General features: G+C 37.7%; 1 protein-coding gene across 1 annotated transcript in view; it reads right to left on the minus strand.

Annotated features, from left to right (window-relative positions):
- MDN1 (midasin AAA ATPase 1) overlaps nt 1–14,801 on the minus strand; it is a 146,029-nt gene that overhangs the window by 52,050 nt on the left and 79,178 nt on the right. The window contains exons 44-55 of the mRNA XM_045544027.1: nt 14,623–14,782; nt 13,448–13,564; nt 12,667–12,875; nt 11,559–11,707; nt 10,988–11,199; nt 10,445–10,665; nt 8,868–8,981; nt 5,692–5,824; nt 4,650–4,765; nt 3,084–3,217; nt 433–590; nt 113–233 (exon numbers count right to left, since the gene is read on the minus strand). Of these exons, the coding sequence (XP_045399983.1) occupies nt 113–233; nt 433–590; nt 3,084–3,217; nt 4,650–4,765; nt 5,692–5,824; nt 8,868–8,981; nt 10,445–10,665; nt 10,988–11,199; nt 11,559–11,707; nt 12,667–12,875; nt 13,448–13,564; nt 14,623–14,782 (1,844 nt within the window). The remainder of the gene's footprint in view (nt 1–112; nt 234–432; nt 591–3,083; nt 3,218–4,649; nt 4,766–5,691; nt 5,825–8,867; nt 8,982–10,444; nt 10,666–10,987; nt 11,200–11,558; nt 11,708–12,666; nt 12,876–13,447; nt 13,565–14,622; nt 14,783–14,801) is intronic.

Here is a 14,801-nt window from a genome sequence, read left to right on the forward strand (position 1 = left end):
GTTCAGCTTTGCAGACAAGAATAAGACTGGTAGAATGTCAGTTCCCAAGTTCAAGGAGAACTTCAGAAGTTGTCATCAAATCGTTTTATTCACTGCATGCTTCCAGGCATACCTTAAAAGGAAATGGTCGTCCCAGGAACTTCTGCAACTTCTTTATACCAGTGAAGCCACCAGTTGGGGTCCCCAAATAATTCTGAATATGTTCTGACACGGTCTGAATCTCTTTGTAGTATCTTTAAAGGAGAAAAAGGCAGAGCGGAAATGATAGATAGAAAGAGAAGTCATCTACATTTTACATTTTATTTACATTCATGAGTATGCCAAGTGAATAGACCAAAATAGAGCAAGAAGTACTTTTAATTCCAAACGCTCTCATCTTTAACATCATCTATCTGTACTTACTGACATTATTACTCTAAATATGAGTCTTACTTGTCTTCATGATTCACCAGGAGTTCGGGGATCTGACGGATCAAATGTTTTAAAACCCAGTGCCAATGGAGGGCAAGCAAGGCCAGACCTGGGGCATCCACTGTTACCGTGTCGGCCACAGTCCACAACCGGTCCCGCCACCGCATGGAACCTAAGATCTAAAGACAAAGTAAACCAAGACTGCTCACAAACATCTCCCAGTAAAATACACATGACATAAACTTTAATTATTAATCAATACTCAACAGACATAATGAAAGGTCTAAGGCTAGACTGGAGTATTTGTAGGAACATTAAGGCAGATACCTTTTCTCCTAGTACTTGAAGTACAAAGTTATTAGAGAAAATAGAATTATTGGGTCACAAAATATACGTGTTATTTCATAAGAAACAGCCAACTGTCGTACAAAGCAACTGTACTATCTTGTATTCCAACAAGAATTGGAGGAGAGTTCCAGGGGTCCGTTTCTTTGCCAATACTTACAACTATTAGTGATTTTAATTTTAGCCATTCTGATCAGTGGTACCTCACTGTGGTTTCAATTTATACCTCCTTGAGAACTAATGAGGTTGTAATTTTTCAAGTTATTACTGAACATTGACATTATCTTCTGAGAAGCATCTAGTCAAGTCTATTGCTCATTTTAAAAACTGGGTTGTTGGCTAGGGGTGGTAGCTCACACGTATAATCCCAGCACTTTGGGAGGCTGAGGCTGGAGGATTGCTTAAGGCAGGAGTTCAAGACCAGCCTGGACAACATACCAACACTCTATCTCTTAAAAAAAAAATAAATAACTATATATATATATTTTTAATTAGCATGGCAAAGTGGTGTGCACCTATAGTCCCAACTCCTAGGGAGGCTAAGGCAGAAGGACCACTTGAGCCCAAGAATTCAAGGCTGCAGTGAGCTGACTGCGCCTCTGTACTCCAAGCACAGGCAACAGAGTGAGACCTTGTCTCTATTTATTTAAAAAACAAAAAACTAGGCTGTCTTATCATTATTAGCTAGTTTATGTGATTGAATGTATGCTTTACAAATAGTTTCTCCATTCTCCCAATGTGTCCATAAAGGTGACTATGAAGAACAGAAGTTTTTAATTTAGATGAAATCCAATGTATCGATTTTTTCCTTTTATGAAAAATCCTAAGAAATCTTTTCCTATCCTAAGATTGTTAAAATTTCCTCCTATGTTTTTTTTTTTCAGTCGGTTCATAGTTTCAGCTTTTATATTTAGGTCTCATCCATTTTGAAACTAAGAACTTGACCACTTCCCAGAACTTAACGATGAGATTTGTGTGACTTTCATTAAGTACGACTTTTTATTTAAAGGATGAAATGTGCCCACTCAGTGAACAACATTTTCCAAATTACCAATGCATGAGCTACAAACTCATGTAAAAGTCCATCCAAAAAGTCCAAACTACACCAATGGATTTTAACGCATGACAACTTCAGTGATTTATTTCAGATTCATTCCCCACTGCAAATAACCTTTACAAAACTACTTAACACGTTTGTGGTGTGCCATCAAAGAATGTTCACAATTATATGAAATGGCTACTAAAATATTCCTCCCTTTTCCATCCCTATTAACTATAGGAGGCCAGTTTTTCCTTACAAACTTCCACCCAAACAACATACTGCAAGAGACTGAATATAGAAGCAGAATTAAAAGTCCAGCTTTCTTCTCTTAAGATAGACATAAAAAGACTTACAGGAATGTAAAACAGTACTGTTCTTCTAATTTTTATTTTGGAAAATAGCTATTTTTATTAAAAATATATTACTTGTACAGACCTTAAATGGGTCTGCTACTGTATTTTTAAACAAATTTATAAATATTAATTATATTTCTCAGATTTAGGTCCTATGGCAAATATTAACAGGTATAACCACATAAACAAAAGCTTTTTGGGTCTTTGATAACTTGTAAGATTATAAAGAGGCCCTGAGACCAAAAACTTTGAGACTAGCTACACTATTTTACTACACTTCCTAGAATAATTTAGACTGAAAACTCCAGGTAACCCACATGTGACAATGATGTTTAAAAGGATGTAAGTAAATTAAAACATAACAATTAAAATCCAAATGTCCATCAACAGGACAATGGATAACAAACTGTAGCATATTCATACAATGGAATATTCCTCAGCAAAAAGAAATTAACTACTGATACTTTAAACCACATGGATGCATCACAATAACTACGAGAAGTCAAAGTAGACAAAAAAGTATATACTACATAATTCCATTCAGAGAAAATAAAACTGACCTACAGTAACAGAAAGCAGATCGACGGCTATTTGGTTAGGGATGGGAGGAGAGAAAAAGGTAAAACAAAAACAAAAAAGGAATGAGGTAACTTTTGGTGGTGATGGTTATGTTCACTATCTTGATTGTGATAATGGTTTCACAGGTATATTCATGTCAAAACCTATATTGTATACTTTAAATATATATGGTTTATACATCAGTTATACCTCCACAAAGATTTTAAATATGTATATATTTAAAACCGTTAAAAACAGTTACATTTCTCAAATACTGGCCATATCATAACATTGAAAGTTAGCCTTATTGTTAAGAATCTTTGTGCCAAGGGAGACAAATCTTTCTTAAAATAAAAACAGGTACATTTCCTCACCTCATTCACAATGGCATCAGACGCTGTTACCTGGGAGGACTGTACCCAGAGCAGGATTAGTGCATCACAAAGTTCGAAAAAAGCAGCAAGATTGACCACAATTTCATGGGGCAGGCTGTGATAGCTCTCTGGATCTTAGAGTTGACATAAATAAAGAACATTCTGTCAGATTTAAATTAATATCTGAACATTTTCAAAATAAACTGTAATCTGGAACTTAATGTTATCCCCATTTGGTTTGAAAGGCCAAAATCAAAAGCAATTTGTTTGCCTGCTATAGGTTGAGTGTCCCTTATCTGAAATGCTTGGGATCTGAAGTCTTTTGAATTTTGGGATTTTTTTTTTTTCACATTTTGGAATCTTTGCATAGACATAATAAGACATCTTTGGGACGAGACCTACATCTAAATATGAAATTCGTTTACGTTTCATATATACCTTAAACACATAGCCCGAAAGTAATTTCATAAAATATTTTTAACAATTTTGCACAAGAAACTAAGTTTTGACTGTATTTTGACAATGACTCATCACATGACGTCAGGTGTAAAATTTTATACTTATGGCATCATGTCAGCATTCAAAAGCTTTAGATTTTAAAGCATTTCAGACTTCAAACTTCCAGATTAAGGATGATCAACCTGTATCACAAAACTTGGCAAATGAGACATCTATACCTATAGATGTAAAGAATGTCTTAATGAAAAATGCAAATTAGAGAGCAAAAATTCATATTTTATACAAGAGTTTAAGTACAAAATGAAAACTATATGTTTAGAAGACAGTTAACACAAAGATGAAAAGATACAAAAGAAACTACTACTAACAGTAGTTACTTCAAGGATAAACTTTCTCAACTTTTATCCTTTTATTTTTGCCAACAACTATCTTTTTAATTAAACAAAATAAAGAATGGAGAAAGAAATGCTCCCTCCTGTAACAAGTACTTATGAATATGCATTTTTTGAGCCAACAGACCTAGTTTTCAGGTTCTGGCTCTGCTACTTGCTAGAGATGCGACCTTGAGCACTCACTCTCTCCCTTTCCTCATTCAATTAAAAAAAAATTTTTTTCTTTTTAAAATTTTATAATTCTTTTATTTCAATAGATTTAAGGGGTACAAGTGGTTTTTCTGTTACATGGAGGAATTGTATACTGGTGAAATCAGCATTTTCAGTGTTCCCATCACCCAAATAATATACATTGTACCGAGAGGTTATTTTTGATTCCTCACCACCCTCTCCCACGCCTTCTGAGTCTCCAAAGTCTATTACACCACCTCTGTATGACCTTTTCTCATTCACAACATAGGGACCTACTTCACAAGGTTGCTAGAAAAAGTAAATGAGATTAAGGACATGTACGAACCATTTAGGTAAGCACCTGACACAGAGTAAGTGCTCAGTAAATGTTAGTCATTACTATTCAATAAGGGAACATGACTAAAATCAGGCCAGCAAACCAAAAGGAATCAACAAACAGCAGCTGCTGAATATCTCTCTCAACTTTAGTAACATTATGCAATCAAATTCATAATTAAAGAATACAAAAGATACGTGCTCTTACCTTTCTGGAATTCCAAAGACATTCTTAAAACACTGTTTCTTAGCTTTTTGCCACCAACAGAAACCAAATTTGCTTCAGTAAAAATCCGTTTTTCCCGGTCAAGATATATGATTGTCCTGGAATGAGATTCAAAAACATAACAAATAATTTTATCAGTTAATATTACTTTTCAATAATGTCCTCTATGTGCTGAATCCTGGGAACACCTGGAACATCAGTCTCCTTTATCCTGGCATTCTTCTCCTGTCTCTGCAAATTCGGGACTAGAGAGATAGAGACGAAAATGATGACTACTAAGGTGGGGGGACAAGGATGGATGGATGGAGACAGTTGGGTCAGCCTAGGCAGTCTGCCAGGCTTTGCTTTGTTGCTTTGCATGATCTGACAAACTGCACTGTGAGTGCTTCAGAGTGGTCATCAACAAATTAATCTTTGGGTCAGAAGTTACAGGGGTGGGGGGTGGCCCCCACAAGGCAACCTCTGAGGTACATACCACGTTGAGTTCACTTTGTAAAAATTCACCAAAATCACATACTCATTATTATTGTGCTTTTCTGTAATGAGTACTATACTTCGATTATAAAATTATTTTTAAAAATTTGTTATACTCACAGCCAATGAAAGAATTCTATTGATCATTAAAGAATGAGGGAAGATAGGCTCATACATAAATTACGTAAATTTATATGTGAATGTGTATGTAAGTATGCAGGTGCTGTGTACGTCTCCAACGTCTGAAGATAGGCAATGATGTGGACAGACAGCTGAGGAAAGGATAGGTGAGAATGAGCAGGGGAAAATGGCAGGAGCTGCTGGGAATCAAACAGAAAATAGCAGAAACATGACTATACTATGATAGAGGATTAACTTTAAAATAGTAAATCCCACCCATTACTGCTAAGATTGAGGGCAATCATGTCTAACATACCCCACCACTTCTCAGGTTCACAAAATTAAACACACATATTTGACGGTTTTAGGAAAGGTATAATCTGTGAAGTTAGTGAGGCAAAAAGTGGCCACAGGACCAGGTTTCACCTACTTGTTTGCGACTGATTCTACAAGAGCAAAGAGCTGCTCAGGATGGTCCGTTTGCGGGTCGAAGTCCATTGAATTTCTAATGATGTCCAGAGCCTGCATATTCCATCGGGGGTCCAAAGGGATCACAAATTCATCTAGTTTAAAAATAAAGCAAACAATAGAATTTTGGAGTTAAACTCCTTGCCTGGCAAGTTTCAGTTGAATATTTTCAGTTACTTTGATCGCACTGAGTCCTGATGGAGAAGAGGAAAAAGAGGGAAATCCTGTGAGTTTCAGCCCATGACAGCAGAAAAGCAGAGTTTGACAGCTTTTACACTATTTCCTTTCCAAATGCAATACCTCTACCAGTATATATGAATATATATATACACTGAAAATTAATCCCACTGCAGGATATAAAGGCAATCTCTACTAGAACATAACATTCCAAACAATGAATTCGTTTCCTCAGATCTCACTACTGGTCTAAAAAGAATCCATGGGCTTAACTATGCCCAATCTGTCACCATCAGCAATTTAAAAAAAAAAAAATTTTAAATTTCACAGCAGAAAATGAATGAATACATTTCATCTCCTTTCAATAAGAAAACTAAAGATTATTTCACTTTAATTAAAAACAATTTCTCTACAACCATAGAGTATAGCTACTGCTGCTGCCTCACAATCCTTTGGCTCACACTTGGTACATCTGCTGTAAAGTAGCAGTGAAGAGACTCTGGCACTCTCCAGAGGTTGTGAAAACTCAAAGAGGATATGCAAGACACACAAAACGGTAACATTCATTTGAAGGTGGCTGGCAGGGTGGTTCAGTTAAGTACTTTAAGTTTTAAAAGCATCCATCACATAGTAGTATCAAGGACATACTATGAATAGCAAGGTATATTAAGAAGGAAACTCATATTCCAACACCTAGGAAGACAGGTAGGACTACACAATTGAAAAAGAAAGTTAGAGCTAATTAAAGCTAATGTGTTCCAACAGAAGACAAGCAGTATTTGCTGAAAATGGAACGTGCTACTCTATAACTATGTTCCTAAAGACTATAACCCTTTCATAATGGAAAGCCACGATTTAGTGAACCCATAGCCTGACTACTACTAGTTTTCTCTATTGTTTGATTTTTCCCAACATTCACTCCATGACCTTTAATGATGTGACTGATTTCAGCACAAAAGCATCATGCATATTTTCCACAAACCAAATGGCCAAAGGTGTATTTTGATCAATATGAAATGAAGACAGAAATGGAAAAGAATCTGGTTTTTTGAAAATGTCCCTATTTTTCTTATTAATGCTTATATTCAATCAACTTTATATTATTCTATTTCAAGAAATAACTTGTACTATCACTCCTTATTTAAAAAATCCTCTTGAATACTTTTACTAAAAAATTTCAAAATATTAAAGGGGGTACAAATGTTTTTGTTACATGGACTCATTGTATAATGCTGAAGTCAGAGCTTTTAGTGTGCCATCACCATAGTGTTCATGGTACCAGACAGGTAAGTTTTTATCCTCCACTCGCTTTCCCTGTTTCTTGGTTTCCAATGTTACTTAAATCTCTTTGTGCCTATATGTGCTCATCACTTAGCTCCCACTTATCCTGAGACCCATCACTTACGATAATGGTCTCCAGTTCCATCTGAGTTGCTGATCTGAGTTGCTGAGAAAGACATCATTGCCTTTTATGGCTAAGCAGTACTGCCTGGTGTGTGTGTGTGTGTGTGTGTGTGTGTGTGTGTGTGTGGTGTGTGTGTGTGTGTGTGTGTGTACACATCATTGCCTTTTATGGCTAAGCAGTACTGCCTGGTGTGTGTGTGTGTGTGTGTGTGTGTACACATACCACATCATTGCCTTTTATGGCTAAGCAGTACTGCCTGGTGTGTGTGTGTGTGTGTGTGTGTGTACACATCATTGCCTTTTATGGCTAAGCAGTACTGCCTGGTGTGTGTGTGTGTACACATACCACATCATTGCCTTTTATGGCTAAGCAGTACTGCCTGTGTGTGTGTGTGTGTGTGTGTGTGTGTGTGTGTGTACACATACCACATCATTGCCTTTTATGGCTAAGCAGTACTGCCTGGTGTGTGTGTGTGTGTGTGTGTGTGTGTGTGTGTACACATACCACATCATTGCCTTTTATGGCTAAGCAGTACTGCCTGGTGTGTGTGTGTGTGTGTGTGTGTGTGTGTGTGTGTGTGTGTACACATACCACATTTTCTTTTTCCACTCATGAATTCTGAATACTTTCTTTGATTAGATAGCTTTGATTTCTATTTCTTTTATCATTATGATTTTTTTTTTTTTTTTTTTGAGGCAGAGTCTCACTCTGTTGCCCGGGCTAGAGTGAGTGCCGTGGCGTCAGCCTAGCTCACAGCAACCTCAAACTCCTGGGCTTAAGCGATCCTACTGCCTCAGCCTCCTCCTGAGTAGCTGGGACTACAGGCATGCGCCACCATGCCTGGCTAATTTTTTCTATATATATAGTTTTTTTTAGTTGTCCAGATAATTTATTTCTATTTTTAGTAGAGACGGGGTCTCACTCAGGCTGGTCTCAAACTCCTGACCTCGAGTGATCCACCTGCCTCGGCCTCCCAGAGGGCTAGGATTACAGGCGTGAGCCACCGCACCCAGCCTTATCATTATGATTTTTATAACTTTGTGATTAAGACTTGTATTTTTTACCACTAAGATTTTATATTTTCTGAAGTAATTGATTCTGTGTAGCTTTCCCTTTAAAAGTCAAATATCTCATGGTTTGAAACTATTCCTACTAACAGTGCTAGCAAACAACACAATGTTAAAAATGGAGGGGACCTCACAGAAATAACAATTTAATTCCTCCAGTTTTCAAACATAAGTAGAGACGGTGAATGATGACCTGAGAACCAACAAGCCAGTTTGTGGCAGAGTTGGGGCCAGAGTCCACTCTATGAACTCCAGGTTCTTTCCTCTACATTGGGTTTTCATTAGCCTCCTTCAGAAGCTGAAGGATAAATGGAAACCTTCAAACAAAGAAGCAGAATTTGCTCCTGCATATTGTGAGCCTTCAAAAAAAAAAAAAATACTGGGTCTTTTTCCCATGAACTTAATAGACAAGATTACAAAACAATACTGTATTCTTTAATATAGTATTACAAAACAATACTGAGCTAGAAATCAAAAGTAAGTGCATACCTGTTATATTTGGTTGTAATATTTTGATAACATTACTGACCCCAGCTGGGAGGGAACTTGAGTAAAACTTCCTAAGAGATGTAGCACTGGCTTCCAAATGAATTTGTACTGCCTCTGTGGAAGGAGAAGCAAATGTTAGAATCTAAGACAGTGCTATCCAAGTGAACTTTCTGCATTGCTGAAAATGTTCTATAGCTGCGTTGTCAGACAGAGAAGCCACTAATTACATGTGACAGACTGGAAATGTGGCTAGTGCAACGAAAGAAAATTTTAGATTTTATTTAATTTTAACTAATTTATACTTGTATTTGTGTTTTAGTAGTTCTCTGTGGCTGGCTAGTGGCTATCTGTGCGTGCAGCACAATGAAGATACAAATTCCCTCTACAAATATTTAGACAGATTACCACATGTGTCACAGAATAATATACACATCCATTGGCTTATCTACAAGTTCTCAGGGCATACAAAGAGTCTTATAAACTCAATTACTTTAATTCCCACCAACAAATTCCATGTCCTGTACTTTACAATCTAGGCAATGTTATTATTGTTGATCGCCCCCCTCTTACATGAAAATCATACAAAGAAAGTACAGTTGGCCCTCCATAACCAAGGGCCATGTCAAAAATATACAAAAACTTAAAAAATAATTTAAAAAACAAAACCAAAATATTGCAGTATAACAATTATCTACATAGCATTTACATTGTATTAGGTATTATAAGTAATCTAGAGATGATTTTAACACGCTGACTAGGAAAAAACAATTTTTTGTTGGGGCCAGTGTTTTATTATGAAAATATAATAAAAATTTCAAAGACAAAACTATCCTTTTTAATTTAATGAAAAACTTGCTATTTTGTTTTCTATGTATGAGTTATATGCAACTTAAAAAACAGTTCACATGGCTCCCAAGGTAGAGACATGTGAGTTACATATGTTTCACAAGGCCCGGGGCTCAAAACTAGCATGAGTTAAATACAACTCACATGGCAGTTAACATGTTAAGTATACAGGAGGATGTACATAGGTTATATGCAAATACTATGTCATTTTATATGTGGGGTCTTAGCGCCCAACTATGTTGGTATTCACAGGGGATACTGGAACCAATCCCTCCCAAGGATACCAAGGGACAACTCTAAATATGACAAGTTGGAGCACTGGAACTAAAATAAGATCAGAATCTTATGCACCTTTAGGGGAAATGAATTTATCAAAAGTAACATTTTTCCCAGATAGAATGGTTATACAGCAAAAAAAAAAAAAAAGTTGTTCAAAACAAAAAAATATAGTACATTTTCTTTTTGAATTTGATACAAAGCCGCACACATCCTAAAACACTATGGATTATATGGGAATAAAATTTTCTCGTGTGCTACATCTAAGGGCGGACTTGCTCCTTAATTTTTTAACAGCTACACATACAGTAATGCTAGGTCACAAATTTCTTTCTAGGAGGCCTCCCAGCTGTAATTTTAACAGTGTATGCACAGAATAAAAAGCTGCTGAGCTGCTTAAATGGGGTAAGTACATAAAAATCCCCTCGTTGGACAAATTAAGCTTTTCTACTCACCAAGCCCCTGCGGTATGTTCTTGGCTAAATGATAAAGCCATTTAACTCTGAGCATCCAATCTTGATTAGTTGCTCTTTCTATGAGCAATTTCACAGCCACGGCCAACACATCTGGTTCATCAATCCAGTAAGTATCCACTTCGACTGCACTGAATTTCAGGTTCTCAGGGCTGGAAGACTGCATAATTTTCCCTAAGTCTTGCCAAGTGAGAGGCTGACTCCTGAAATTCATTGGAATGGGCAAAGTTAGTACTAGCACAACCTTTTATTTCACATTTCAAAGAAGTGAGAAAACTATTTTATAAATGTTGGACCAAAGATGTGAGGAGGTAAAAGATAAGTCTCCCACAAAGGAAGATAATTAAAACACAGACCTAATAAATAATAGGGAGCAACATCACAATGAATAACAACATTATAACAGCTGGAGAATAAATGGCCATATAATGCTCTGATTGAATATGCTGTGTCCTGACCATTTCCACAAAAGGCAAAAACTAGTGAAGCAGCCAGACACACACACAAGCTGAACACTCTGCTGACCTTGCCCAGCTGCTGGTTTTCATGCTCATCCTGTTGAGGCAATATGCTAAGATCTGTCCATCGATTCGGACTATAGAGAGGTGAGAATCTTCAGTAGCAAAGAGAGCTGAGGGCACAGAATCTGGCCACAGTCCCATAGCAAGAATGGAGTTTCCCCAGGTTTCATGTGCTTGCAGAGTAGAAATATGTTTCTCCAGTAAAGCCTGTGCAAGCTGGTAGGAGATTAAAAACACATGGTACAGAGGCACCAACATGTAAGTACTACACCCAAAAAAACTAGCAAAGTGATAACAGGTTTCTAGGATCCATGTGACCATCTCATAACAACCATCACGCACATTCTTCAATGCAAAATGCCACAAGTTAAATTCTACTTTTGCTGATGACATAAGATGCAAGAAAGGAACATTTACTCTATTTTCCAGAAAAGTACCTAGGTACCAGATCCTATTAGAACAAAACTACAATGAGCAACTCTTTCAGATCATTAAGATTACCTTTAAATAATTCCCTCCTACTCAATAAAATAGGGCGTTACAACTTAGAAACTATCTGAAACGCTTCATAGTACCTTCTGGTTTGTTGGTGAATGCTGGGAGCGGACATACACTTCCCAACATGCTTCAGAAAAGGCTCTGTCTAAACTCAGCCCTCGCTGCAGGTACTGGACAATGAGTATGGCTGTCTGGATCAGAGTTGACAATGAAGACATTGGAGAACCTATAAAAAAAATTGCCACCTTTGAGCAACAGATTCGTCAAAATCTCTGATGAAAATAGATAAATTCTGCCCTCAGACCAGCTGCTTCCAATCACCCCCACCCAGATGCTTACTTTAGAAAGCCTAAGTAGATTCTATGGTCTCCTGAGGGTATAATGCACTGGTGGGAGCATTTATATTCCTACGTCCTAGCTCTCCTCCTTCCTCTCCCCCTCTCTCTGGCTGTCTGCAGGATACCATGGGGGACCCATTCACATATGTGATAAATCCTGGTCACAAATACCCTCAATCTAATGCTGACAGACACCGAATGTGGCAAAGGAGTGCTCTCATAAAGGACCATGGGCTTTGAAATCCAACAGACCTATTGTCAAATCTCAGTTGTCATTATTAACTATCTAACCTTGACAAGATACTCACTCAAACACTGAGCCTTATATGTAAAATGGAAACGTGTCTTGCAGAACCAATTTAAGGACTAAATAGGTAACCAGCATTGTACCTAACACATAGTAGTTATTCAACAAACAGGATTGCATTTATTATGACTCCTTTTTGTATAATTAAACATTCAGAAAAAAATCAGATTTGTCTGTTTTAAGTAACTGAAAACTTTCCTCTTTATTCCACCTTCAAGAACCACTACTGACCTGGGAGATATGATGGGCCAACTTCATAAATCTCAGTGCCTCAAGCAGTATTCCTCAAAGTGTTGGCCTCTGCATGCATCAGAATCACCTGGGAGGCTTCATTAAAATACTAATTCCCGTGCCTCACCCTGACCTGCAGAACCCCATCTCTTGGGGTATCTGAACATTTACATTTTTAACAGGCTTTCCTGGTAATTTCTATTTCTATGTACACTAAATGTAAGAATTCTTAGATGAACAGTCCAATGGAATAACATACATTTCTACAAGACTAAAACTCTGCAGAGGCCCAGAAGTCAAGCACCTCACCTGCAACAGTATTCCGGATCTCTGTGTGTAGAGCCAAAAGGATGTCACACACACTGTCCCCCACCAAACCAAGGCTGTGCAGCAGAACTTTCAAATCCAGGTTGTCTAGGAAGCTCTCATCACTTTCTCCAGAAATGTAGATTTCAAGTCCACGATTCCTCATAGCTCGGGATATTTCTCCATGAACAGGATCCATTGAGAGAAAAAGCCTAGAAAAACAGCAATTCAAAGAAAAGAAATATTTTAAGTGCAACAAACGGTACAGCTCTGCAACAAACTGTGAGAACAAATTGTATGTGGCTCATCTTCAGAGAGTTCACTGAGGCAAACACCACTACCTCAAAATGTGCTACTATCACCTGCATTCTATCTTCTACTTTTAACATGCATCAATACAGCAAATCACTTTATCTAAACCTACTCTCTAAAAGAACCATGTACTGTTTATCCACTACACCTTTAGTACTGCTGGAAAACTTCAAAGATCTTACTTCCACATATTCCCAAATCAGACAGTGCTGACTGACATTCTAACTCACCAACAGAGAACAGAAAAGGAAGCAATGTATTCTCCTGAAACAACTGCAATGCTATTGTTTGAAATCTAGTCTAGGAGTGCCTGGTAAATATTAGAGCCTCAATAAGTATTTAACTGAATTAATGAATGAGTGAACTTCTTCATGACTCAGGTTTATGAATATAACATATAAGGAGGTCCTACAAAACGTCTACCTCTGCTGAGACTGTCAGATTCCTAAGCAGTAACTTGAGAGATAAATACCGGAAATTGGGATTTGGTGTTATTGTGGGAGTGGATCCATCTATCATTCCTCTCTCACTAACAGTAAGGACACCTCCAGGTTCAAGCAAAGCATTCAAACGATCCAGCACTGACGGGCTGCGGAGAGAAAAGGCAAATGGTGGACATGCTGACATGCTACTTTCCTTATACGAGCCTCCAACTGCTTCTGACCCACATTTTACTTTCAGCACGGGTCACTCCCCACCGCCCCCAGATAGAACTGTGATCTCTTTCAAGAGTAGATTCCCCACCAATTCCCCTTCACATTCCCCAAAGAACGCAGCCCAGACCTTTCTAAACAGTAAATACACAAAATATTTGTTGAATAAATAAATGAAAGAAAGGAAAATAATAGTAAGTTTTCTACACTATAACTCTTTTGCTTTCCGCTTTCCCATCCCTCATCTCTCAACATTATCAAATGCATTTAAGGATTTCAATTTACAACGTTCAGAAAAAAGTCCACAAAGAGACCCATCATCTGACCTGCGGTAGCTTCTACTATGCTAACTGTATATGTACAGTAGTTTTGTACTTGCCCTTTTCCTTACTACAGGATCAAGTGATACACAGTTGACCTGTTGTCATCACTGATGCACACTTACTAAATGTCTGCCCTGTGTCAGGTCCCCCATTTCAAAAATCTGCACTTAAAAATGACTCTAACAAGCTAGGCATGGTAGCACGTCTGTAGTCCCATTTACAAGACTGAGGAAGGAGGACTGCTTGAGCCCTGGAATTTGATGCTGCAGTGAGCTATGACTGCACTACTGCACTCCAGCCTGGGCAACAGAGCAAAACACGATCTCTAAAATAATAAAAATTAAAAAAAGAAAAGACCCTAACAAAACGAAAACTGGTGATATTAAATAAAAAGACCTAACTCGAAGGATGTTGCCTGGAAAAGTAATCCAGTTTTGTTAGCCTTCAATTCCGTTTGAATTATAATACAGAAATGAAATCCTGCAGTTATCTACTGACAACCTACCATTGCTCACCACAGGGAGAAGTCTAAAGAATATGGCTGAGGATGTGTATCCAGTAAAGATAAATAATGGATTAAAAATACCAGAGCTTCCACTTGGGTTTCTACTTTAACAAGCATATCCCAAACTTCAAGTAGGCCCATTCATGATCAGGCATGAGGTTCTTACTTGCAGAAGTTAACATTGTCCATCAGAAGCCAGTCTCCAGACTTCAGGGCCTGAACCAACATGCTGTCAACCCACTCAAATGTGCCGTGGCTGAGGCCACTGGATGATTGCATAAGCTTAACTCCAAAGCTTCGGAATTCTTCCACAAGTTTGGCAAACTCTGAAACACCACAGGCAAG

The sequence above is a fragment of the Lemur catta genome, chromosome 2 (genome assembly GCF_020740605.2).
Source record: "Lemur catta isolate mLemCat1 chromosome 2, mLemCat1.pri, whole genome shotgun sequence".
NCBI lineage: Eukaryota > Metazoa > Chordata > Mammalia > Primates > Lemuridae > Lemur > Lemur catta.